The sequence below is a fragment of the Dama dama genome, chromosome 30, assembly GCF_033118175.1.
Source record: "Dama dama isolate Ldn47 chromosome 30, ASM3311817v1, whole genome shotgun sequence".
NCBI lineage: Eukaryota > Metazoa > Chordata > Mammalia > Artiodactyla > Cervidae > Dama > Dama dama.
In genome coordinates this window covers 72,973,652-73,001,444 of record NC_083710.1, presented here as the reverse complement: position 1 = coordinate 73,001,444, position 27,793 = coordinate 72,973,652, and the positions used below count along the sequence as shown (strand labels likewise).

At 42.5% G+C, this 27,793-nt stretch overlaps 1 protein-coding gene across 15 annotated transcripts in view; it reads right to left on the bottom strand.

Annotated features, from left to right (window-relative positions):
* Positions 1–27,793, bottom strand: part of LOC133049209 (ATP-binding cassette sub-family C member 4-like) — a 152,604-nt gene that overhangs the window by 100,934 nt on the left and 23,877 nt on the right. For 14 of the 15 annotated variants that reach the window (XR_009691243.1, XR_009691244.1, XM_061133162.1 and 11 more), the window contains exons 6-14: positions 27,216–27,379; positions 26,803–26,928; positions 25,246–25,495; positions 19,794–19,895; positions 17,583–17,672; positions 15,828–16,019; positions 9,543–9,637; positions 9,236–9,322; positions 127–223 (exon numbers count right to left, since the gene is read on the bottom strand). Coding sequence is in view for 13 of the 15 variants with exons in the window: in XM_061133162.1 (XP_060989145.1) it covers positions 127–223; positions 9,236–9,322; positions 9,543–9,637; positions 15,828–16,019; positions 17,583–17,672; positions 19,794–19,895; positions 25,246–25,495; positions 26,803–26,928; positions 27,216–27,379 (1,203 nt within the window). In the remaining 2 variants the exon portion in view is untranslated. The remainder of the gene's footprint in view (positions 1–126; positions 224–9,235; positions 9,323–9,542; positions 9,638–15,827; positions 16,020–17,582; positions 17,673–19,793; positions 19,896–25,245; positions 25,496–26,802; positions 26,929–27,215; positions 27,380–27,793) is intronic. The other variant, XM_061133163.1, reaches the window with a different exon arrangement.

Below are 27,793 nucleotides of genomic sequence, written 5' to 3'. Positions count from 1 at the left end.
AAGGAGGCAAAAAACTGAGGGAGAAGAATGCGTTTACCATGAACCCAGGAGAGTGACCTGTGGGGAGTTCTGTCCTTCAACATACCTGAGTGCTAGCAATTCCACAGACTTCTAGAAATTACTTACATCTTTCAATATCAGAATCTGACTTGCATCTTTTAGGTGTTGCAACTGATGAGTGACTAAAATTGTGATCTTCTCCTTCAAGGCCTGATGAATACACCTACAAATGTAAAAGGTACAGAAAGCAAAAGCACATTCATGGAATGCGTCAAACTGAAAGCTTATATTTTGAAATCAGTGAGACAAAGACCACACAGCAGTTAAAGATCTTTAGTTTAAATGCCAAGTCAATAATAAAAATTAAATAAAAAGTCAATTAATCCAAATAGATCTTAAATTTATTAGTAGCAAATTTGAATCTAGTGCTACAAAAATTTATTAAAACCTGTCCACTGAAGGAGGCCCTAACAGTTAAGTCTTTTCCACTAAAACTCAGCTTAACAATTATTTGCATGTTTCGTCCTATTATTTGGGTGTTACGTCCAAGATGAATCAACCCAAAGTTTTAAGATGTTTTCTTCCTAACATCCCATCACAGATGCAGTAATACAAATAATTACAATGAAGTGATCAGTTGATGGCTTTGAATTTTTTGTAAATAATGTTTTTATCCAAATAACTAGAAAAATACACTATTTTCCAAGTTTTAAAACTTTTCAAGTCATGTCATAGAAAGGCTTGAGTCAGCAACCAGTTGTATAACAGTTATTCTTATATAAAGGCCATGCTAATTCTATAATCCCACATATAATCCTATATAAGGGCTGTATCAAGAGGGAACATATCCCTTGGTGGAGGTGATACAAATAAGACAGACAGAGTCCCCACCTCCATTCATTCAATCAGCAGAGGTTTGTTGAGGAAGCCAGGCACTGTCCTAAGTGCCGAGGATCCACCCAAGGTCAAGATGGAAGACAATACTCTGCACCATCCAGAGGACACACTTAACAAGTATAGAAAATGAGCTATTCGGCTGTGACCTGTGCTCTGTAGGTAAAACAAGGGCAGCTGATATCTTAGATGTGAAGACTCGGGAGCCCTGAGAATATCTGAGGAAACATCCTGGAAGAAGGCACAGCAGGTACAGGATTCCTGGGACAGAACATGCTGGACGGAGACACCTTCCTGCATTCATAGTTTACGGGTAGCAGGGGGACTCATAAATGGCCAAGTGCACCCACTTAGGGCTGTGGGAGGACAGAGGGCACGGGCGCCCCCTGGAGGGGCAGGAGGGGATGGCAGGTCCCGTCTTCCACCTTCCTTCTGTGCCCTGGCGCACTGCTCCCTTGCTCTGGACAGAGGGCCCAGTATGTACAGACAGAGGGGGTGTGAAAGGACCCCCACAGAGCCAGCACAGCTGGACACCGAGTGGGTATGGGGACGAGCTGGAAAGGCTGATGGGGGCAGACGGAAAGAATCCTGTTTGTCTGAGGACCTGGAGCTGCTTCCTGAATGTGTCTTTTACGGGGTCGGGGGGGGGGGGGGGCGGTGGGGGAGGGGGGTGGAAGTCTGTGAAGGGCTGGAACAGGAGACTGAGCTATGTAGACAGGAGGGTGAGCTGTGTAGACAGCAGCATGGGAATCTGATCAGGACAGACCCCAAGACCTTATGATGCAGGAGGCAGCGGTCTAGTGATGTGGGGCTGAACCAGGATGAGATCCATGGCTGGACACAGGTGAGACTGCATCAGTTCATCTAAGGCCCTCACCTTCTGTAGCTGAAAGAATCCACTGTGTTCACAGCATAAAGCTGTAAAAGTCATGAACCTCAGTGAACTTGGATATAAATTCATGACTGAGGAAAACAACAGCAGGTAGAAGTGTGGCTCATTCACTTTTAATACAAAACATGGCCAAGTTTACACATGACCACCATATCTCACAGCATATTGTTCCATCCTATTCTCTAACTTGAAAGCACTCTCCAGGGTGCAGAGAAAAGGGAACCCTCTTACACTGTTGGTGGGAATGCAAACTAGTACAGACACTATGGAGAACAGTGTGGAGATCCCTTAAACAACTGGAAATCAAACTGCCATATGACCCAGCAATCCCACTGCTGGGCATACACACCAAGGAAACCAGAACTGAGAGACATGTGTACCCCAGTGTTCATTGCAGCACTGTTTACAATAGCCAGGACATGGAAGCAACCTAGATGTCCATAGGCAGACGAATGGATAAGAAAGCTGTGGTACTTACACACAATGGAATATTACTCAGCTATTAAAAAGAATGCATTTGAGTCAGTTCTAATGAGGTGGATAAAACTGGAGCCTATTATACAGAGTGAAGTAAGTCAGAAAGAAAAACACCAATACAGTATATTAACACATATATATGGAATTTAGAAAGATGGTAACAATGACCCTATATGTGAGATAGCAAAAGAGACACAGATGTAAAGAACAGTCTTTTAGACTCTGTGGGAGAAGGTGAGGGTGGGATGATTTGAGAGAATAGCATTGAAACATGTATATTATCATATGTGAACTAGATCGCCAGTCTAGGTTTGATGCATGAGACAGGGTGCTCAGGGCTGGTGCACCGGGATGACCCTGAGGGATGGGATGGGGAGGGAGATGGGAGGGAGGTTCAGGATGGGGGACACATGTACACCCATGGCCGATTCAGGTCAATGTATGGCAAAAACCACTACAATACTGTAAAGTAATTAGCCTCCAATTAAAATAAATTAATTAATTTAAAAATTTTAAAAAGCACTCTCCAGTTGCTGCTGAGTGGTTTCCTAAATTGCTTTCATGCTCTCTGCTTTATGTTTCCCTAGAGAATGTGTGGTTCTGATTACAAACAACAGTCTTAAGCTTGCTTCTATCAAGTATATATCCAAAGTGGTGCACCCAAAATATTGAAGAAGATTTTATAAATATCTCCTGTGTTTGAGAAAGAACTCAGGGGAACTTTTCTGATCAGCACACTGTACTTGGCACCAAAATGCCTTACTCTCCCTTCCTTGTGACATGGATGCAATGACTGGCAGAATCTCTTCCTGCCCTGATGGAGAACTTGTGCAGATGCTCACAGGATGGGGTAACACACATTTGTGAGCTCAGGGTGGGGTGCTAGGAACAGGGAGGCTGAGATATTCATAACGCCAGGTGGGTGGAGATGGGGAATCCTTATCACAGCACTGGCTCCTGTCACTGAACTCATGACAAGGCACTTCTCTAAGGGAAAATTCATCAAGCCATGAACAGGATAGGCTGGGAAAGGACGGTCAGATCAGAGAGGGGGAGGCCATACCATGTGTCATCTGCACTGTTCTCTCGTGTTCTCAAAGATTCAGTGCTACTATGCAGGTTTGTGTGTATGTGTGTTACAATATACCTAACATGAAATTTACTGTTCCTGCCATTTTAAGCACATAGCCCAGTGGTATTAAGTACATTCACATTATTGTGCAGCCATCACCACCTTCCATCTCCACAACTTTTTCATCACCCCAACACTAAGCGTGTTTTATACACGGGCAGGTTCCACCAGTCTAACAACCCCTGCTTAGTAGACGTGGATCCAGTTCCTAGTGTCCAGAGCCTAGAGCTCCTCACAGGCCTTCCTCTCACACTTGCTGACTCTGCTGAAGTCTCTACTTTGCTATTCTGGACCTGCTATAAATCAATCATGTCCCCTCAGATTCACAAGTTGTCACCTTAGTCATCAGTACCTTAGAATTTGGTGTCATGGACTTTAAAGAGATAATCATTACCCTTAATTATATTGGACCTAATCTAATCTGACTTGTATGCTTAGATGAAGAGGAGACTAAGACATAAGGACAGAGACACAGGCATGTAAATCAACGAGGTTAGAACACACCCCCCACCATGCACAAAAATAAAGTATAAATGGCTTGAAGACTTAATCACAAGACATGATGCTATGAAACTTCTAGTAGAGATTACAGGGAAAACATTTTCTGATATAAATTATACCAATGTTTTCTTAGGTCAGTCTCCTAAGGCAATAGACATATAAGCAAAAATATACAAATGGAGGCTTCCCTGGTGGCTCAGTAGCAAAGAATCCACCCTCCAGTGCAGGAGATACGGAATCCCTCCCTGGTCCAGGAAGAGCCCACAGGCGCAAAGCACCTCAGCCCCTGCAGCACAACTACTGCGCCTGCGCTCTGGAGCCCAGGAACCGCAGCTACTGAGCCTGCGCACCAGAGCCGGGCTCTGCAACCAGAGGAGCCGTCGCCATGACAGGTTCATGCATCACAGCTAGAGAGCAGCCCCTGCCCGCTGCAACTAGAAAAAACCCTCACAGAAACGAAAACCTCCACAGCCATAAATAAATAATATTTTTAATTAAAAAATAAATAAACAATGGGACCTAATCAAACTTACAAGCATTTGCACAGCAAGGGGAGCCATAAACACAATGAAGAGACAACCTACAGGGGGGAGAAAATATTTGCAAATGATGAGACAACAAGGGTTTAATTTCCAAAATATAAAAACAGCTCACACAATTCAACAACAACAAAAAAATCCAATCAAAAAATGGTTAAAAGAACTAAATAGACATTTCTCCAAAGGACACATACAGATGGCCAACAGACACAAGAAAAGAAGTTCACCACTGTGAATTATTAGAGAAATGCAAATCAAAACTACAATGAGGTATCTCCTCACATAAGCTTCAATGGCCATCATTAAAGTAACAGTGGCTGAGAGGATGTGGAGTAAAGGGAACCCTCCTACTCTGCTGGTGGGAATATAAATTGCTGCAGGCACTGTTGAAAATAGAATAGAGGTTCCTCAGAAAACTAAAAATAGAATTACCTTATAATCCAGTAACCCCACTCCTGGGCATATATCTGGATTAAACTATAAATCAAAAAGAGACATGCACTCCTATGTTCAGAGCAGCATCATTCACAACAGCAAAATATGGAAACAATCTAAATGTCCATCAACAGATGAGGAGATAAAGAAGATGTGGTACATATAGACAATATAATACTACTCAGCCATAAAAAAAAAGAAAGAATGCCATTTGCAGAAACATGGATGGACCTGGAGATTCTCATACTAAGTGAAGTAACTCAGAAAGAGAAAGTCAAATATCATATCACTTATATGTGGAATCTAAACTATGGAAAAATGAACCTATTTACAAAAGAGAAACAGACTCAGATATAGTGAACAGACCTGTGGTTGCATGGATGGAAGGAGGTGGTGGGGACGGATGGACTGGGAATTTGAGGTTAGCAGATGCAAACTATTATGTGTAGAATGGATAAACAACAAGGTCCTATGGTGTAGCACAGGGAGCTATATTCAATACCCTGAGATAAACCATTATGGAAAAGAATATATATTTGTGCATAACTGAGTCACTTTGCTGTACAAAGAAATTAACACAATGTAGTAAATCAACTGTATTTCAATAAAAATTTTTCAAAAAAAAAAAAATAGGACAGAGACACAGGGGTGCATGTAAACAGATTAAAGAACATGTGAGGACACAGCGAGATTGATGCAGTCAGAAGCCAAGGAGAGAGGTCTCAGGGGAAACCAAACCTGCCCATATCTTAAACCTGTAGCCTCAAGAACTGTGAGAAATTTAATTTCTATTCTTTAAGCACCCCCATCTGTGACAATTTTGCTATAGACTGAATGTTTTTGTTGTCAAAAATCATACATTGAGACCTAATCCCCACTGTGTTGGTATTAGGAGGTGGGGCCATCGGGAGGTGATCAGGTCATGAGGGTGGAGCTGCATGAAAAGGATGAGTGTCTTTATAAAAGGGACCCACACGGCTCTCTCACCCCTTCCCCACATCCACATGAGGACACAGGAATCTGGCCCTCACCAGACACTGAATCTGCCAGCACATTCATCTTGGACTTTCCCAGCCTCCAGAACCATGAGAGACAAATTTGTGCTATTTATAAGCCATCCAGGCTCTGGTCTCCTGTGAGAGCAGCTTGAATGGACACAACCCTAGAAACTATCACAGATGTGACAGAGAGAATTTCCAAACAGCTTCTCTCTGCCAAACACCCGCCTCCTCCAGGTGAGGATGTGCCTGCTGTTCTCCTCACAGCCCGCTTCCTCCTCCCTGCACACCTGTGCTTCTACTCAGCAAAGGACTGGGTCCTCTTCTCAGCCTCCCCACACCTGCCCAGCCTGCAGGCCCCAGGGTACTTCCCACCCAACCCCGGGCACAGGGAGCTTTCCAACTTCCTTGAAAGCCTCTAGATGCCACTTCCACTTTCATTTAGCACTTCCTATACTGTATCTAAACCTCTAAACTTTGACTCTGCTGATCTTTTCCCAGGCATCTGTCTTAACAAGCTCCACGTTGAGACAGGTTCCTCAGAGGAAGGAACGAGAGCTGAACATCATCAGTGCTGTTCAGTTCAGTCACTCAGTTGTGTCTGACTCTTTGCGACCCATGGACTGCAGCACGCCAGGCCACTCTATCCATCACCAACTCCTGGAGTTTACTCAAACTCATGTCCATTGAGTCAGTGATGCCATCCAACCGTCTCATCCTCTGTCATCCCCTTCTCCCACCTTCAATCTTTCCCAGCATCGGGGTCTTTTCAAATGAGTCAGCTCTTCACATCAGGAGGCCAAAGAATTGGAGTTTCAGCTTCAACATCAGTCCTTCCAATGAATATTCAGGACTGATTTCCTTTAGGATGGACTGGATGTATCTCCTTGCAGTCCAAGGGACTCTCAAGAGTTTTCTCCAACACCACAGTTCAAAAGCATCAATTCTTCAGTGCTCAGCTTTCTTTATAGTTCAACTCTCACATCCATACATGACTACTGGAAAAATCATAGCCTTGACTGGATGGACCTTTGTTGGTAAAGTCATGTCTCTGCTTTTTAATATACTGCCTAGGTTGGTCATAACTTTTCCCCCAAGGAGTAAGGGTCTTTTAATTTCATGACCGAAGTCACCATCTGCAGTGATTTAGGAGGTCAAAAAAATAAATAAATAAATAAAGTTTATCACTGTTTCCACTCTTTCCTCATCTATTTGCCATGAAGTGGTAGGACCAGATGCCATGATCTTAGTCTCCTGAGTGTTGATCTTTAAGTCAACTTTTTCACTCTCCTCTTTCACTTTGATCAAGAGGCTCTTTAGTTCTTCACTTTCTGCCATAAGGGTGGTATCATTTGCATATATGAAGTTATTGATATTTCTCCTGGCAATCTTGATTCTACCTTGTGCTTCATCCAGCCCAGGGTTTCTCATGATGTACTCTGCATATAAGTTAAATAAGCACGGTGACAATATACAGCTTGATGTACTCCTTTTCCTATTTGGAATCAGCCTGTTGTTCCATGTTCAGTTCTAACTGTTGCTTTCTGAACTGCATACAGATTTTTCAAGAGGCAGGTCAGGTGGTCTGGTATGCCTATCTCTTTCAGAATTTTCCACAGTTTATTGTGATCCACACAGTCAAAGGCTTTGGCATAGTTAATAAAGCAGAAAGATATGTTTTTCTGGAACTCTCTTGCTGTTTTGATGATCCAGCGGATGTTGACAATTTGATCTCTGGTTCCTCTGCCTTTTCTAAAACCAGCTTAAACATCCTGAAGTTCATGGTTCATATACTGTTGAAGTCTGGCTTGGAGAATTTTGAGCATTAATTTACTAGCATGTGAGATGAGTGGTAGTTTGAACATTCTTTGGCATTGCCTTTCTCTGGGATTGGAATGAAAATTGACCTTTTCCAGTCCTGTGGCACTGCTGAGTTTTCCAAATTTGCTGGCATATTGAGTACAGCACTTTCAGACCATTATCTTTTAGGATTTGAAATAGCTCAACTGGAATCCCACCACCTCCACTAGCTTTGTTCATAGTGATGCTTCCTAAGGCCCACTTGATTTCACATTCCAGAATGTCTGGCTCTAGGTGAGTGATCAGACCATCCTAGTCTCCCTTATTCTGCCCAGTGTGGGTCCTTCCCCTCTCCCAGCTCACCATCCTCCTTGTAAACTAAGAGGTTTTGTGCAGTGACATCTGTAAGGGCATTGATCTCAGTGCACACAGCAGGGTGTTAATAAGTGCAGCTGGAAGGGATGGTTGCCTTTAGCAAGGTGAACAACAGCAAGATAACTAACCATGGAGATGTGGAGGCTGTTTTAGGAAAAAAACAAGTTCGCAAGGCTTTCAAAAAGTCAGTCTAGACTCCGTAAGAGGCCTCAGTCAGTGGGTGTTAGGACACATTATACATAGAAAAGCATCGGAGTTGTTCTACTTTAGTCATTGTGTAGCCAACCAAGAGTCACTCACAAGTTATAAATTCCAGAAGCAGGAATGAGAGACAAGACTCAAGCCAGATTATAGTTGACCCTACATTGTAAGTCTAAGTATTAATTCCACTAAGCATCCATGAAGCAATTTGAAATGACTGAAATCATACTCAGATGTGGAGTAAATGAGTCTCAAATTCTAGACTTTATGGGTTTCCCTGGTAACTCAGATGGTAAAGAATCTGCCTGCAATGCAAGAGACCAAGGTTTGATCCCTGGGTCGTGAAGATCTCCTGGAGAAACGAATGGCAACCTATTCCAGTATTCTTGCCTGGAGAATTCCATGGACAGAGGAGCCTGGTAGGCTACAGCCTACGGAGTTGCAAAGAATCGGAAATGACTGAGCAACCAACACACACACAGACTTACAGACTTTATTTTGAAAGTGATAGAATAACAAGCATAAACCAACAAGGCCTTTCCATGGAAGCCCTATGACAGCACCAAAAGCTTCACTTCTAATGTGTCTTAAAAAAATGATGGAGGAAAAGAGCTGGCAGCCAAGCAGCAGGTTATGGAGGCTCACTCTGTTAAAAACCCTACATCATCTTTCTTATCCCTGAGGTCTGGATCCATCCACAGTGTCTGGATCCATCAACTGCAAGTAGCAGGGGGAAATCTACCATCGATCCCTCACTCCCTAAAGCACTGACCCCACTGTCCTCCACTCACTGGAAACACCTGCTGTATTTCCTGTCCTGGCCTCATCATGATACAAGATTTCTCTTTTGTGGAGGGAAGGGATGGGGGAGAGGGACACCAGGGCAGAGCGAGCTGAGTCTTCTGAAGCACAAAGGCTTTCCTGAGTTCTTTTCCTGATCTCTACAGGGTTCCTGGAAAGCAGAGATGATAGAAAACAGGAGCAAACTCACTGTTCAAACAAGTGCCTGCTGACTCCTGCATCCACTGCGCTGAGTGGATCATCCAGGAGGTAGATGTCTGCGTCCTGATACACGGCTCTAGAAAACAGAGAGAGACATCAGGAGAAGACACTTCACACTCCCTGGGTCTCAGCCCTGAATCACAACAATGTCAAACAACTCCATGTTCATTCCAAGAGTCCATGGAAACAGCCAAGTCCCTGCTTCACACAGGCCCACCCGCTGAGCGGGGTCTGCGTGCTCACATCCACTAGGAGCCGCGGAGGAGGGGCAGGATGGCAACTGAAACCCCAAGTACCTGGCAAGGCATAGCCGAGCTTTCTGCCCTTCACTCAGGGGGGTTCCTCTGTCTCCTATCTCAGTTATATCTCCATCCTCCAAAAGCTGAAAATCCTATAGAGAGATAGGAAAGGGGAAAGAGAAAAAGATATAAAATGTGTTCTACTACCATCTTACACTCCTAGCATTAGTTCCTCATACAAGTATTTGATCAACATGAATGCATGTTCAGCTGCTAAGTCATGTTTAACTCTTTGCAATCCCATGGACTGTAGTCCATCAGGCCCCTCTGTTCATGGGATTCTTCAGGCAAGAATACTGGAGTGGGTTGCCATTTCCTCCTGCAGGAGATCTTTCCTACCCAGGGATTGAATCCATGTCTCCTGCATTGGCAGGTGGATTCTTTACCACGAGCCACCTGGGAAGCCACAGCACTGGGTAAATGTCAGATTTCAGTTCAGTTCAGTTCAGTTCAGTCTCTCAGTCATGTCCGACCCTGCAACCCCATGAATCGCAGCACACCAGGCCTCCCTGTCCATCACCAACTCCCAGAGTTTACTCAAACCCATGTCCATCGGGTTGGTGATGCCATCCAACCATCTCATCCTCTGTCATCCCCTTCTCCTCCTGCCCCCAATCCGTCCCAGCATCAGGGTCTTTTCCAATGAGTCAACTCTTCACATGAGGTGGCCAAAGTACTGGAGTTTCAGCTTCAGCATCAGTCCTTCCAATGAACACCCAGCCCAGGACTGATCTTTATGATGGACTGGTTGGATCTCCTTGCAGTCCAAGGGACTCTCAAGAGTCTTCTCCAACACCATAGTTCAAAAGCAAATGTCAGATTTACTAAGCTGTAAATTTGAAGATAAAGAAACCTCTCAGTGTTTTTAAATTTGTTTTCATTCTGTAGTTTTTGACAGCATCTATGCATTTGACCATTTTAACAGATATTTATTGAGGATCTGCTGTATATGAATTGATTGTAATTTGCTGTTGGTGACTGACCTCTATTTTCTCATCAAGCCAACAGTGGGACCCTGTTCACAGTGTGAATCATAACATGCAAAACATGTGACCACAGTAGAAGAGACTCCATCATAACCCTCCCTGACAGCCACAAAGACACGTAGACACACAGGTTCTCTGCTCACTCAAAGCTTAATGGAGGTGCATCAGGTAAAAGGCGGCAATTGCTCTGTTGTGATAATTTATAATTACTTCACCTTCTTTTTCTTGAGCTCAGAAATTAATACCATCTCTTGCCTTTGGTTGTCATTAAAAAAATGAGCTATGTTAAGTTCTCGGCCTCACACACACACAGAATTGCATGGCCTCTCTTTCACTGTTGACAGTTCTTGCAAACTGTTCTGCTTAGTTTTTATGCTTTGATTTTATGTTGTTCAAATAGTTTTCTTCTTAAAATAGCACAACGATGTAACACAGCAATCTTAACCACATTCTAGAAAAGGCACTTACATCCTCTCTCTCCAGGACATAGGTAACTATCTCTGAGTCTGTTAGTAATACTTCAGGTGTGTTGTTGACTCTGCAAATTATTTAAGAACAAGCCACCAATGGGAAAACCATTTTGGAGGATTTGAAGTAAAACCAAGTCAAGCTGATTTCTCAGCCACTCTTTTCTGATCAGATTAAAGGGGAAAAGCCTGAGCTGAGCATATATTACAGTTCCTTACACTAACAGGAAGGTATTCTTATTCATGTTTGTTATCTTTAAGTTAAATTTAGCCAATTCTCACTGAATAGCAGGCACCCAACCTAGAGGTAAACTAGGAAATGGCACTGCTGGTTTGATGCCATCCATCTAGAAGCACATCAAGGGCCCTTCGGTGATGGTGGAGATAACACTAGAAACACCACAGAGCAGACTGCTGAAATGGTTAACGTGGGCTGGATCCCGGAGACAAGCAGCAGGAGCCCTGCCTTCCTTTCCAGCTTTTCTTCCATGTGGAATCGCCCTTCCTCTCACACCTGTCAATATCCGGCCCATCATCCTTCTAGGCTCAGCCCACACACACTCTCCCATGACACCATCCTGGACTCATCTCTTCCTGCTGGGTTCCTAAGGCTCTGTTTACATCTCTCATCTCTCATGAAGGACCCATCTTATTCTGCTCCATCATTTGTACACGTGCACACAGCTTCTCTCAGCTCCTGGGGGGTAAGATCTGTGCTGGACCCTGATGCTGATTATCTCTAAACCTCACAACAAGCTGCACAGCAAGCACTGGCCCCATTTCACAGATGAGGAAACTGAAACTAAGTGGGGTCACATCATTGATCTGAGGACAGTCAGCTGTTAAACAGAAGAGCTGGAATCGGAACCAAGCTCATCTCAGTTCAGAGCCTCCTGCCCTTTCACATCATGCTGGCCAGATAGTGAAAGAAGAGTATATTTGAAAGGAAGATAATATTAAAGTAACTCAAGACTTGAAGGCCTCTATACCTATTCATGTAAGTATCAATAAACTTATTATCCTGTGATTGTCAAGGCAATCTGAAAAAAATGACCAAGTAAGTGATCTATGTGGAAAAATATTAAACTAGAATTTATAAATTTGATACCTTTAAATATGTGTTTACTAAACATTTGCAAAAGCCTTAAAGATAACATATAGACAAATGTTACATACTATATTGCTTATATTATGGTAACAGAATATTGTCATCGTACATTTATATAATGTCCTATGTGTAGAGCACCTATAAAAATATAGAAATATTAACTCAAACAATGGAAACTAAATACTCAGATACCTTCTTTCTTACATGTCACATTTTATGGACATAATTTTACCAGAAACTGGCTGAGCTTATAAATAAGAATTAATTTATTTTCAAAATCATTCTAGTAATACTTACAGAGTACTTGCTATGTCCCTAGCAATCAGCTGCTTTAAAATCACGACCACATTTCATCCTCAAAACAACCTCATGAGGTTGATAGTCTTATTAATTCTCCATTTTACAGATGAAATAACAAGCTTGTAAAGATCAATCAGCCAAAACCAAACACCTGGTCAATAGAGCAACTAGGACTCAATTCCTGAGCCTTCTGACTCCTAGACCTTGGAGTTAAGGTCATCAGCCTGAATCAACACTGCCAGTGTGATTAGTTCGTGTCTCCCTGTTTTGTTACAGAAAAACTTTCAGCTCAATGAACTTAAACAATTACTTCAATCAGATCTAGTGTAATACATCTAGTTGTTACTAACATATGTTATATAAAAATGTTGCTTTTAGAAAGATGGTGATGACTATCCTACATGCAGGGAAGCAGAGGAAACTGATGTAAAGAACAGAGTTTTGGACTCAGTGGGAGAAGGCACAGGTGGGATGATTTGAGAGAATAGCATGGAAACATGTACATTACCATACATAAAATAGATGACCAGTGCAAGTTTGATGCATGAAGCAGGGCACCCAAAGTCAGTACTTTGGGACAACCCAGAGGGATAGGGTGGGTAGAGAGGTGGGAGCGGGGGGTTCAGGAATGGGGGGACACATGTATACCTGTGGTTGATTCATGTTGATGTATGGCAAAATCATCACAATATTGTAATTATACTCCAATTTTAAAAATATATTAATTTAAAAAATTGTTGCTTTTTTATGGTTTTTCCTTCAGGATTTGGGGGAGGTGGGAGTATGGAGAATAGTAAGGAGAAATCTTTATTATATTTATATGGATGGATGGAGAGAAAAAACTTAGAACACTAACAATAGCCACCATTTACTGAAATCCTGGCTTGTTTACACTTCACAGGTATTTCCTGTAGCCTTTAGAGTAACCCCACCCCTCCCCCATTTAACAGGAAAGGAAACTGAGACAAACATGTGGAGTCACTACCCAGGACTGTTCTCTCCAAAGGCCAAGCCTTTTCTACCAGACATGCCGTCTCTGTGTCTACGGCCAGACTAACTCCAGGACACCACTATTTCATGTGATTGTCTTATGTCCATCCACTAATATCTGGAATCCAAAAGGAGATAAGCAGAGGCTCTCTTAACTTACTAAGTAGTTCCCAGGTGTCATAAAGACCATGCTGACCTCTTGCTAATCAGAGTCATAGATGACATTTCAGAGCAGCAACAAAACCTCCTGGAAACCGTCTGATCCAATGTCCTCATTTTGCTGCAGAAACATCAGAGGTCCAGGCAGGTAACAGGACATGTCCAGAGCGACAGCAGGCAAGTGATGAAGCTGGGGCCAGAGCTCTCCTCTCTGCTACTTCTCCACGCTGGGCCTCCCTTCCTGCCAAGGAAGGAATGGAACCCAACTCCATGTCCCAACTACACCGTCCATGTTTACAAACATCACATCGTGTTCAGAAGAAATGCTATGCGGCTCAGTCCTGCAGAGCCCCTTTCTACAGAGTCTACATTGCACATGTGCCCAGGGTGGGTGAAGCCCCAGGACACTGCCCACGTTATTGGTCCAGTCACCCCACGAGGCTCCAACAAAGTATCAGCCCCCTGGATCTGATCTTGAGCTGTAAATGTAGAGATGAGGTGTCTCATCGCTCCAGGCCTCAGTTTTACTAACTATAAAATGAGGATGGGAACATCAAAGACACTCATAAAGAACGAATAACTCATAAATCTAATTTTTGTGTACGCATGTGAACATGTGAGAGACAGAAAAATGCTTTGCACATGGACTCTTCTACATTTGCTTTCCCTTCTTTTCTTACATGGTATCTACACCATCTAACAAAAATCTATCTCATTCCTGCTAATTTGACATCATTTCCGCAAACATACAATCACCCATGAACAAGAACCCAGAAGAAAGAAACAAGCCCATTAAACAAACAACTCTGTCCACGTCATTTTAACATGCCACTCACCTGATACAGGGCTTCCCAGGTAGTGCTAGTGGTGAAGAACCCACCTGCCAATGCAGGAGACATAATAGATGTGGGTTCAATCCCTGGGTTGGGAAGGTCCCCTGGAGAAGGGCAGGGCAACCCACTCCAGTATTCTTGCCAGTAGAATTCAATGGACAGATGAGCCTGGTGGGCTATAGTCCATGGGGCCGCAGAGCTGGACACAACTGAAGTGACTTAGCATACACACACGCGTGCGCCTGATACAACCTATGATGTTCAAGCCATTGATCCAGGAGAATTACTATTTCCTCACAAAGCAGGTCTGGAGCTTTCAACACCGCACCTTTGAAAATCTGTCTCCGTATTTTCCTCTCAGTACAAAAGAACAGTCAGATGTCCAGACTGCACTGAACAGACCCCAGGGTAAGACCTTTAATGCTATTATTCACTATTTTACACTATTCATTCATTATTCATACACTATTCACTATTCATTATTTTACAACCCGAGAGAGTAACATAGTATTTAACATTATTTACCCTTTTTCCTTTCTTTTTGCGAAATTATATTCTCCTATCAGTTTAGTTCTCATCATTTATTCACTAATCTTATTTAAATCCCAAGGTACAGGTATACCTTTCATCTTACCATTTTCTGTGAAATTCAATGCTGTTTCTGAAAATAATATCCCTCAGTGAAATGATGCAGTATTAAAAATTTTTTAAAAGTATTCTGGTTTCCTTAAATAATAAATTACAAGTCAAAAATGAAGTGGAGAGAGAAACTCATAGACTGAAAGGGAGCAAGGAGGCATTAACCAAGTGCAGAGAGCAGACCTTATGTGGTTTCCAACAATGGTGCAGGAGATTTCTCAGTGTAATGACTAACAACATGTAAACACAGACTAGCAGGTGGGTGATATTCAGGAATTTGAGGTATTTTTCAGGTGAAATAAAATAGTGATTTATTTTTCCCCAAAGATTTCCTATGGAGAAAACTAATGAAATGTTTACAGACAAATTAATTTGAGGTCTAGGATTTGCTCCACAATACTCTGGGGGTGGGGCTGGCAGAGGGCAGGGGTAGAGATGCAGCAAGACTGGCTACCAGTTGATCCTGGCTGAAGCTGAAGGTGGTTCATTATACCTTGCTCTCTGTTTTTGTAAATTTTTGTAACTTTCCATTAGAAATAGTTGAAAGTGAATGAAACTTCACAGAATGAAACAACCCGCCCTGCAGATAATGTATTCTGAGACTGTCATTATCCCAAAAGCATTAAAACGGCAGCATATGTAAATATGCCTGCATTATTTACCAAGAAGACCTGCTTAAATATTAAGCAACATTCAAAAATCCATTTTTTAAAAAGAATTTTTAACAAAACTTGTAGATTAAAATCAACATTATCATCATTTGAAATTCAAATATATGCAACGCAGAAGTCATTACTCACCTCTTCCAAAGCACAGGCCTTAATAACTTTTTTATAGCTGTCTCCTTCATATTTCTTCCCAAATAAAATGTTACTCCTCACAGTTCCTGGAAACACCCAGGGCTGCTGAGAAACATACGCGATCCTCCCTTGCACCCTGATCTTCCCCTGGCCTGGGGGCAGCTCCCCCAGCAGAGCACATAACAGTGAGGACTGAAACAGAGGAGAACCCACACATGTGAACAGGAAGCACTCAGGATGGAACACCCTGCGCAACACAGTCGACTCCACCCTGGTGCTTGATACACAATAGAACATTTTCATTTAGAACAGGATAAAGTATAGCCCTTGCAGTTGACACACAAAAAAATTGAAAATAACACTAATGGTCAATGAAAATAATGACTGACAAGGAAGATATTAATAGTATAAACAATCTACTCTGCCCAAATATCCGCCAAATGAAATTCTACTCAGCAAAGAATAATTAAGAATGTTTAACATCCCTCTCTAGCAGAGCCTGGCAGGATGTGTATTTTCTGTATCTGATGTTTAGTGCATTTGTTCCTGCATCTGTTATCCTTTACTTAACAAACACTTGTTTAAAATCTATGTGTGAAGAATATATCCAAAGATGATTAATTGAAAGAACTGTGAAGTGAGTTGTGTCTGCAGAGCAAAGTCCATCATAGAGGAAATTAGCACCCTTTCATATACACATCCCACATTTTACAAAATAATTTTATTTATTTATTTTTAGTTCTTTTATTTTTTTTTTCATTTTTTTTTTTACAATGCTGTGTTGGTTTCTGCCATACCACAATTCTAATTTTATTTATTTTTGCTTGTGCTGGGTCTTCATTGCAGTGCACGGATTTTCTTGTTGAGGAGTACAGGCTCTAATGCACAGGCTTCAGCAGCTGCAGCCCATGGGCTCAGTAGTTGCAGCTCCCAGGCTCTAGAACACAGGCCCAACAGTCGTGGTGCACAGGCTTAGTTGCTCCACAACCCGTGGGATCTTCCTGGACCAGACCCGAACCTGTGTCTCCTGCATTGGCAGGGGGATTCTTTTACCACTGAGCCACCAGGGAAGCCCACATCCCACATTAGATTTCTGTATTTTGTTGTTTCAGACCAAGTGCACGTGCACCTTTCCTTTCAATCTTTAACATCACACAGATGTGAGATGTGGTGTGTATCCATACCATCAGAGCTCTCATCACATTGGGCTAATATAACCTGCCTGCATATCTGTCTCACTCCAGAACCTGGTTGCCTCTGAAAGGCAGAGAGTCAGAGTCTTGCTCATATCCATACCTTTAGCTCCAGCACGTGGAGAACATTCACTACACGTGCACTGGCAGGATCACATCAAATCACAGGAGGAAATGCTCAAAGCTTCCAGGAAGAGCCTTTACTACCTCCAGACTTCTTGGAAGGGCCACTAAGATGAAAAGAACTCCCCATTGTCTCTGTCTATCCTGAACAGTTGTCACTTAAATAATTTCCTTCACTGAGACATCCAAATTCCCCACAAGCAGTTCCTAACTGGGCAAAGTGAAGCACCAAGAAGAAAAAGATAGTGTGCATTTATCCAGATTTATTTGGCCATGAAACTTTCTCGTAAAATGAATGTTCCATGGAACACACCTAGAGGAACACTGTTCTAGACACACTCAATTCAAACTGAGTCACACTCAGCTCTAGGTTCCACTCTGAGAATTTAACAGGGGCTGTGGTATTGCATTGAATCTGACAAAAGACATCACAACTTACCTTTCCTGCGCCCACAGGTCCGACTACAGCTAACAGTTCACCAGGCCTGACAGAAAAGGAAAGGCCTTGTAGGGTTGGAGTCTCTGATGCCTGCAAATTAAAGTTTATAAAAATGTACCCATTTCAATAAAGTAACACACATTGATTTACAAAGTAGAAAAGATAGCAATAATAAACATAATTGATATGAAAAATATAACCCACATTTTTCTCTTTCCTATTTTAAGACACTGAGTCCTGAAGGTTCTTTGGGGATTTGAGGCAGCTTTAGCTGACTTTAAAAAGGTTCCTACTTTTACTAGATTCCCATATGGACAGAGGAATGTTTCATCTACTGCCCAACTGGGCTCATTTCACATGCTAGCAAAGTAATGCTCAAAATTCTTCAAGCTAGGCTTCAGCAGCACATGAACTGAGAACTTCCAGATGTACAAGCTAGAATTAGAAAAGGCAGAGGAAGCAGAGATCAAATTGCTGGCACCTGTTGGTCACAGAAAAAGCAAGGTAATTACAGAAAAAACATCTACTTCTGCTTCACTGACTAAAGCCTTTGACTGTGTGGATCACAACAAACTGTAGAAAATTCTTAAAGAGATGGGAAGACCAGATCACATTACCTGATACCTGAGAAACCTGTATGCAGGTCAAGAAGCAACAGTTAGAACTGGACATGTAACAATGGATTGGTTCAAAATCAGGAAAGGAGTATGTCAAAGCTGTATACGGTCACCCTGCTTATTTAACTTTTATGCAGACTACATGATGCAAAATACCCAGCTAGATAAATCACAAAATGGAATCTAGAATTCTGACAGAATATCAACAATTGTCTCAAACATGCAGATGATACCACTCTAATGGCCGAAAGTGAAGAGGAACTAAAGAGCCTCTTGATGAAGGCTGAAAGAGGAGAGTGAAAAAGGTGGCTTAAAACTCAACATTCAAAAATCTAAAATCATGGCATCTGTTCCCATCACTTCATGGCAAATAGAAAGGGAGAAAGTGGAAACAGTGGCAAATTTTATTTTCTTGTGCTCCAAAATCACTTCAGACAGCAATTGCAGCCATGAAATTCAAAGATGCTTGCTCCTTGGAAGAATAGCTATGACAAAACTATACTGTGTATTAAAAAGCAGAGATATTACTTTGCCGATAAAGGTCCGCATAGTCAAAGCTATGGTTTTTACAGTAGTCATGTATGGATGTGAGATTTGGATCAAAAAGAAGACCAAATGCTGAAGAATTGATGCTTTTGAACTGTGGTGTTGGAGAAGGCGCTTGAGAGTCACTTGGACAGCAAGGAGATCAAACAAATAAATACTAAAAGAAATCAATCTTGCATAGTCATTGGAAGGACTGATGCTGAAGCTGAACCTCCAATACTTTGGCCATCTGATGTGAAGAGCCAGCTCATTGGAAAAGACCCTGATGCTGGGAAAGATGGAAGGCAGGAGGAGAAGGGGATGACAGAGGACGAGATGGTTGGATGGCATCACCGACTGGATGGACATGAGTTTGACCAAGCTCAGGAGATGGTGGAAGGACAGGGAAGTCTGGTGTGCTGTGGCCCATAGAGTCACAAAGAGTTGGACACGACTGAGCAACTGAACAAAAACAACAGAAATACTGGGGCGGGTATCCATTCCCATGGACAGAAGGGCCTGGTGGGCTACAGTCCATGGGGTCACAAAGACTCAGACACAACTGAAGAGACTGACACTTCACAATTCAGCCCAAAATGTTAGATCTGGGTTTTCAAGAAAAGAAGTATTTGTGCTGTATATCTTTTGTTTAAGGTGATCCTATTGTATAGCACAGGGAATTATATTTTTATAATTATTTTTATAATTTAATATAAAATTTATAATTTTATACTGATTTTAATAATTATATTTATATAATCTATAATAAAACAATGAACAATAAAAATTAAAAGAATAATTTGCATACTTTAAGTTCAACACCTGCTAATACACTGAAAGCTCTCTTGAAAATGAAAAAAAGAGCAACATGTCAAATGCCTCAGGCTGATTTTACACTTAATCTCTATTGATTGCAAACCTTATTCCTATTCTGAGAATTTTTATAACATATTCTCAGTAAATGAGAAAGTCACATTTTATGGTATGTGTAAAATCTCAAAAATTTCTAATAAATCTATGTCACAGTTGTCTCTTAGCAGGCACAATTTTGGAATGGAATGTTTCTTACCTTTTCCCAAGAAGCTGTAAAAACTTGCACATCCACGATAATTTCACCATCTGATGGCAGTTGAGGGTAGCACTGTGATATCTCATCAAGTAACAGAAAGTTCTACAGAAAAATGCAAAACAGATTTTTTTTTTACTGCAAGAACAAAGCACAAGCAAAAGAATTGCTTCCCTGAAATTTGCAATAAAAACTTTGATACCTATCATTTATACCTACCTATCATTTAACAACTCTATTTTATTAGGTCTTGGTTCATATGAGAAATATTAAATAGTACATAGTATGTGACATACTATTATTATAGTATATGTCCGTCTAAATATACAATATAGTATAGCATATATATAATATTGAATATACATATATATATATATATATAGCAGGTCTGCATGTGTGTGTGTGTGGGTTCATGTATAAAACAAATGGCCATGAGCCTATCTTTGTTACTTTCTCAACAAGCGTACTCGTTCCTCTCTAAGAAGAAAATATGGCTTCAAACTCCACTCCATTTAAAAGCTGGACAATTTTATTGCTTTACTTGTGTTACCAACAATGAACAGGTGAGCTGGTAGGAAATTATGTCATAAATATTAACTGAATCCCACCATGGTGCCAAGCACCATGCGACACTGCTAGAACACAGAGGAAGGCCCTTCCCAGGCCGTCAGGAAGCAGGTGGCACAGGACAGGCTGGGAACACAAGACCAACGACAGAGACTCTGAATGCAAACCCTACACACAATGCTTTTCTCCTCATGTGTGTCAAATCCATATCACTGCTTGTCATCATTCTAAAAAGAAAATGCTCTTAAGTTTCTATGCCTTAAAAAATATTTTATAAGCATCTTTTCACAAACATCGTCTCTTCTCCTTACTCGTGCCCTCTCTCCTCCACAGAGGGAATGGCCACACCTACCACTTGTTATCTTCTACACCACTTGGCAGTTAATCGATGCAAAGTAGCTGAATAAGACAAGGTCTTATAAACTGCTACAAAGCTGACAAACACATACAAGAAAACTCCCTCTTGCCTTCCAAATGCTAGACATAATTCAATGAAAAAAGCTAGAGGGGTAGAGATATTAACACACAACTTATACCACTCCCACTCCCCAAAGTCCCCAAAACTGTGAACCTGGGGCAGAGACTGCTGGCTGTCCTCAAAATCTGCTCTCATTCTTCTGAGGTAACAGACCCTTGATTTTAGCTGCACATGGCAGCCTGGAAGGAGGCCCTCTGTCTCCAGACTCCTGAACAGATAGGAGCAGCCATGTGACTAAATCCAGGTCAGTGGAGAGTGACAGCAACTAGGACCTTCCTCCACCCCAAGGCCTGGGCCTTGGGGGCTGCCAGCTGGGTCAAGGTCACATGTGGTGGGGTAACAAGAGAGAAAGAGTCTGGGTCTCTAACACCAGAGATGGACTGGTTGGATCTCCTTGCAGTCCAAGGGACTCTCAAGAGTTCTCCAACACCATAGCTCAAAAGCCGCAACTCTTCAGCACTCAGCTTTCTTCATAGTCCAACTCTCACATCCATACATGACTATTGGAAAAACCATAGCTTTGATTAGACAGACCTTCGCTGGTAAAGGAATATCTCTGCTTCTTAATGGTTGCTGTAAATGTAATCAATTAAAGTGAGATCACAGTGGAGTAGGGTGGGTCCTGAATCCAGTAAGACTGGAGTCCTCATGAGAAATGCAGAGATAGATTTACACACAAAAAAGGGCTTATCTGATGATGGAGACAGAGGCTGGAGTGACAGCAGTTACAAGCCAAGGAATGCCAAGTTTTGCCTGCAACCACTCGAAGCTAACAGAGGCAATAAAGGATGCTCCCTTATCAGATTCAGAGGGATCCTGACCCTGCTAACACCTTAATTTTAGACTTCTATTCTCCAGGACTGTGAAACAATACATTCCTGAGGTTTTAAGCCACGTGGTTTGTGGTACTTCATATCAGCAGCCCCAGGAAACCCATACAGAGCCTCACAAGGATTCTTGCATGAGAGAAAAACAAATGACCCCTGTAAGCAGCTTTAACATCGGTACCTCTGGGACCCACAGGCAAACCAAATCCTAACCCATATGGGGGCAACTGAAACAAGCATGTGAGGATGTTTGAGAAAGAAAACAACACATAAATAGTAATCTACTATCTTAAACATCTTGACACCCCACCTATCGTGCCTCAGAGTCATAAATGTGATTTCAACCTTCTACTTAAAATGAAGAACTGGTCAAAGTCAGTTCAGTTCAGTCGCTCAGTCATGTCCGACTCTTTGCGACCCCATGAACCGCAGTACGCCAGGCCTCCCTGTCCATCACCAGCTCCCAGAGTCCACCCAAGCCCATGTCCGTTGTGTCAGTGATGCCATCCAACCATCTCATCCTCTGTCATCCCCTTCTCCTCTTGCCCTCAATCTTTCCCAGCATCAGGGTCTTTTCAAATGAGTCAGCTCTCTGTATCAGGTGGCCAAAGTATTGGGGTTTCAGCTTCAACATTGAACTGGTCAAAACTGAATGTAAAAAGTGTTTTACAGGAAAAGAAAGATATGATCCTTGCATTTCTCTCAAAGACCTGCTGGTGGGAGGTGTGGTTCATTCATGCCCTCCTCCTCTCATCCAAGCTCACTGAGCAAGGTGACTCCTACCCTCCCCGAGCCTGAGTCCAGAAGGACACAGGATGGATGGACGGTGGTCTGAGGACACGTTGGCAGGCTTTCAGCCACCACAGCCTGAGTTCTCTTTCCACACCATCTCCCACATTGTCAGCCAGGCACCAGCTCTCATCTGTTCTGAAACAGTTCATCTTTCTACCGATTCTCTTTTCCCCTTGAAACACCATAATTTAGAATCTCATTCACCATTAGTCATCTCAATAATGCAGCTTTTCTTTTTTTGATTCTTTCTGCAACATCGCTGACCCTACACCAAGACAACTCCCTCCTGATCTCCTTACAGCCCCGCTGAGAGTGTCCACAAGCTTAACACCCCCCAGTGACCCAAAGCACCTAAGTCCACACTCCCAAGGTGGCCTCTGCCTGGACACCCTGAGTATTGACCCCACCCATCCTTCCAGCCCTTCTTAAATACTAGCCATATTGAAATTAGCTCAGCACATCCCCAGCTGGCACTGCCCTTCCTACTTCTGAATCCCCAGAAGGATAGTAAGTCATGTAGAGAGGAGACACTACATCATTTGTGCACTTATACAGTCCCAATTCCAACTAAGATCGAGTTTTGCACAGTCAGCCCATCGTGGGCATCAGTTAAAAGAAGGAACAGACTGTACAGTTGTTCAAATCAGTTCAACCACTGACTGCACAGATACAGCCTTACATAGTCTAAGCAAACACAGCAACAAGCAAACGGTTATGAGACAGGCTGAGCCCCGGGATCCTTTATGGGAACGTTTGCACCTGAACAAACGTCTCTTTGAGCAACAAAATACAAAGAAACCATAAGGGACTAAACATAACTGCACGCATGCAAAGGCAATTTCAAACAGTAAGACATAAAAACACCACAAGCCAACTGCCCTTTCTGAGCTGCTGGGAGCAAAGCAGGGAACTGCCTATGATCTTGGCACACAGCACCTACAAGATGGTGGGCAGACCACATAAGTCACCCCTGTGGCTCAAACCACCAAACCTCCCCTACCCTCACCCCACTTAAGGAACCAGCCTGCCCATCTCAAAGAGTCAATGGGGCATCAGTTTCTTGTTTTCATATTTTGTGCTGCAGCACAAGCCTCAAAAAGCCTTGTTTGAATTTATCATCTGGCCTATTATCAATTTCTATTGATTAAAAAGACCAAGGGCTCTAGAGAGTAATGTATATGTTATATATTCAGTCTGGACAGAATCAAATACAGTTTCAACTTGAGCATGTAACCAAGATATCAATACTGAGTGTGTGTATATTAGAATAGAAATCCCTCACTTTCAAACAAAAAAGAAAGAAAAGGAAAATTATGCCCTAAGTGAAGAATTCAATTTATTGAGCACTTGTCCACATATAATAGTCCTGAGGGGAACAGATGTCAGTCTTCCAAGGGTTAAATGAGACCCCATTCTACACATGATCAGCTCCTAAAAGCATCAGAAGTGCTGGCTGGATTTTCTTCCAGGACTCAGTCTGATGAAAGAGCTGAAATTAAATGGCCATTAGCCAGGAAGTACAGACCCAGAACAGATTATGCAGGAAAGTATAAATGTCAGAACTACAGCCAAAAAGACTGACTTCCCAGAGCTGGTAATGGAAAACCTAAAGCTGCTTTGTGAACAACATTACCTCAGAGACATATTTGACTGGATGTAAAAATCACTGAAGACTTAGTGCTTTGAAGTTTAGATCTTTTGCCATCCTATTGGAGTCATTCAGTGCCAAGGCTATGGGTCCCCCTTCCTCTCTTAGAGAAAAATAGAGCCTTCTTGGGCCTATGAGGTCATAATAAATCATTCATTTTAACAGAGCCAATTTAATCTTCATTTTAAACAGAAATACTTGAGTACCTACTGTGTTCAAGGCCCTTGTCTTCATGATAAAAATTATTTACCCCTGACTAGAGACAGTTTATGGAGAAGGCAGTGGCACCCCTCTCCAGTACTCTTGCCTGGAAAATCCCATGGACGGAGGAGCCTGGTAGTTTGCAGTCCATGGGGTTGCGAAGAGTTGGACACGACTGAATGACTTCACTTTCATGCATTGGAGAAAGAAATGGCAACCCACTCCAGTGTTCTTGCCTGGAGAATCCCAGGGATGGTGGAGCCTGGTGGGCTGCCATCTATGGAGTCGCACAGAGTCAGACACGACTGAAGCGACTTAGCAGCAGCAGCAGAGAGAGTTTATAAAGGAGACAGTAGGTATGGTGAGAATCAGAGGTTTGAAAGGAAGGGGGCAGCTAGAGACAGGCTTGGACACTAAGCAAAATAAGGAAGGAGCAAACATGCAGAGATCAGACATCAACAGGGAAATGTCTGTGGAGCAAAGAATCTAGTTATAAAGACAGAGAACTAAGTGAAGCTGAGGCCACTCTTCCTGCCCGGGGAACAGGACTTCTCAGCAAGTTTCTCCCCTCCCGGCCCAGAGAGGAATCCTAGTCACCCCGGTACTGTGCACAGTTGCTGCCTAGTCATTCCAGGTAGCACAGGAGATGCAATCTGTTTGTGACTCCTGCTTTCAGACATTTTAATTGTCCTGCAGCCATCACTGAACGTCAAGAGCCTGTGAGGATTTATTTATACTACTGCCCCAAATGAGCATGGATCTTACGATACTTTTAACACACTTTACCTAAGAAAAGAGGGAAATACATACATTTTGGAAAGACTGCCAGCTTGGCACTGAAAGAGTTAAATCTCACCTAACTGGCACAGAGTGACACCACATAAAAGGAGGTATTTTAGGTAAAATCTGTCTATAACTTTAAAAAGTTATTTTTTAGTAAACCTTGATTCTTTGGATGCTGATGATGGCCTCTGACACCTTCTCAACAGCCAGGGGAAAGTAGAGGGTGCTCGAAAACCGCAGAGCCTCGAACAGCATCACCACCACAAACACTTGACTGCCTGTGATCAGGTTGTCATGGAGCTCATTGGCGATGAAGGTAAGGAAAATCATGATTTTGCTCACAGCAAAAAATGATGTCAAATTCATGCCCCTAAGGTAGGAACTTCTCAGAATCTTGGAAATTTCCTTCCTGTAAAATCGAGTAGGACACAGGTTTTATAAGAAACATCAACATACAAGACACGGATTCAGTGCCACGTGTGAGGGGCCCCTTTCTAGGGAGTGGACACAGATAAAGATAAACCATCCCTCACCTCATGGGGACACTACACAGTGCACACTCGGGGTTCACCAACACCAGGATCACACACTGCATCACCACTTCAATCTTTCAAGTGAAAGGAGGCTTAATGTCACACTTTCAAACATTCTTCGTCAGTCAGACTGGGTTTGAACATTCATTCAACAAACATTCATAATCACAAGTCCTGGGCCAGGCTCCTCACAGAAAGACAGAGCCTGTCCCCTCCAGGGGCTCATGAATGTGTTGGAGAAGAGAATTAGCAATCACAAAACTGGGAGACAATAGACAGAGACGGTCAGCACAGCTCCCAAGGGAGCCCAGAGGAGAGGTGTGCAACTTGGAGCAGTGGAGTCAGGGCAAGTTATACACACACGTGGACCCTGAGAAGCTGAGCTGGAGTCAGTCAGGCTTGGAGGAGGCCAGAGTAGAAGGAAGAAGAGAGTGTATTCCCAGCAGAGGGAGAGGCCCCACAAAGGTGCAAAGTCAGAGGTTACAAGGTGGGGTCAGAAAAATGCTCATCAGATATTTAAATGAAGGATAGAGACACATTCTACAAACATGAAGCAAAACAAAAGGAACAGTATTTTCATAGCTCCATTTGAAATTAATAATAGTGATTCATGAGCTTTCCTGGTGGTAAAGAATCTGCCTACAATGCAGGAGACATGAGTTCAATCCCTGGGTTGTGCAGATCCCCTGGAGGAGGAAATGGCAACTCACTCTAGTATTTCTGCCTGGGAAATTCCACGGACAGAGGAGTCTGGTGGGCTACAGTACAAGGAGTCACAAAGAGTTGGGCATGAACAAGCAACTAAGCGTGACAATGACGAAGAACAGTGATTCATATAGTTCGGCTCGATGTAAGTACACACAGTCTCTATAATCTCCCTGTTTGTACTCCATCAACATAAATTACAATTTTAGTTTGAATGTCATTGTCTCAAATGCTAAATATCTTAAAAGCATTGCTCATTGGGATTTGAGGTATTAAGAACTACTTAGAATTTCATTTCTATACAAGTAAGAAGCATATATATTTTTTCCTTTGAGAAGATGGTAAATGGAAGAGTAGGTTAAATGATGTCTCCACTATTCTACTGAACCCTCCTGCAACATGTGGGGGATGCAGTGAATAGTAAGGTTTTAAGCTCACCTTAATATATATATATATATTATATATATCACACACTTACCTTCTCAATCTGGTAATAAGATCTATAAATGACTTTTCCCAAACATTCATTTTTATTGTTCTGACACCAGTTATTACTTCACTCATGGTCCTGATCCTGTCATCTGTGAGAGCTGAGGTCTTACTCCTGAGGAGACAGACATAAGAATTGAGCCTCAGTGACCACAGCTCAACTTTCCTTAGCAGCAGCAGCAGGAGTGGGCATGGGGACGTGGCTAGGAATCAAAAGATTCTCTACAGCGCTTTTGCACTTAGAACATAGGCAGGTCCTACTCAAAGTACAAACAGAGAAAAAGGTTTCAATTAGGAAGTCAAACATTCAGCCCATTTCAAGAAGTAACTTGGAGAATGTGCAGCATCAACTAGGAATAAAACCTACATATTATCAATTTTTAAAACCAGTGTTTCTCTTACCGGAGTGATGAAAACAACGTCCCAAAGCAGCTTTGCAAAAGCAGAAGAATAATGAGAACTGCCATCCCAGCAAGACACGACATTCCTATTTCCTTCCAGAGCAGGGTGGTCACTGCGATAACCTGCAGTGGCCCAACCCACAGATAGTGCAAGAACATCATTACCTTAAAAGAGAGAGACAAAGGTTTCTTAGGACTGCATACAATAAAACCAGTAAGGACACAGTGCAGAAACAATCTACTCTGAAGGAACAGACAGGAACCTAAACAGCAGTGATCTCACTGGGTTTTAAACCTGCTGAAGCAGAAATCCAAGTGTCCACCCCAGATGATGCCGTTCAGGGGCAGCACAGGGCTGGATTCAGGGATGTCCCAGGAGAATCAGACCAGCAGCACTGAAGGAAGATGTGGATTTTGTCCACAACACAGATGAGCTCAGGGCTTCCCCAAATGCTCTCTGTCCTAGAATTTAGACCCCATCTCCTCTGGGGAGCCATGGCATCCCGGGAAAACCTGTATTATGGTACCCACAACTTTCTATAGTAATTACTTGTGTATTTAGCTCCCTGATATGCTGTG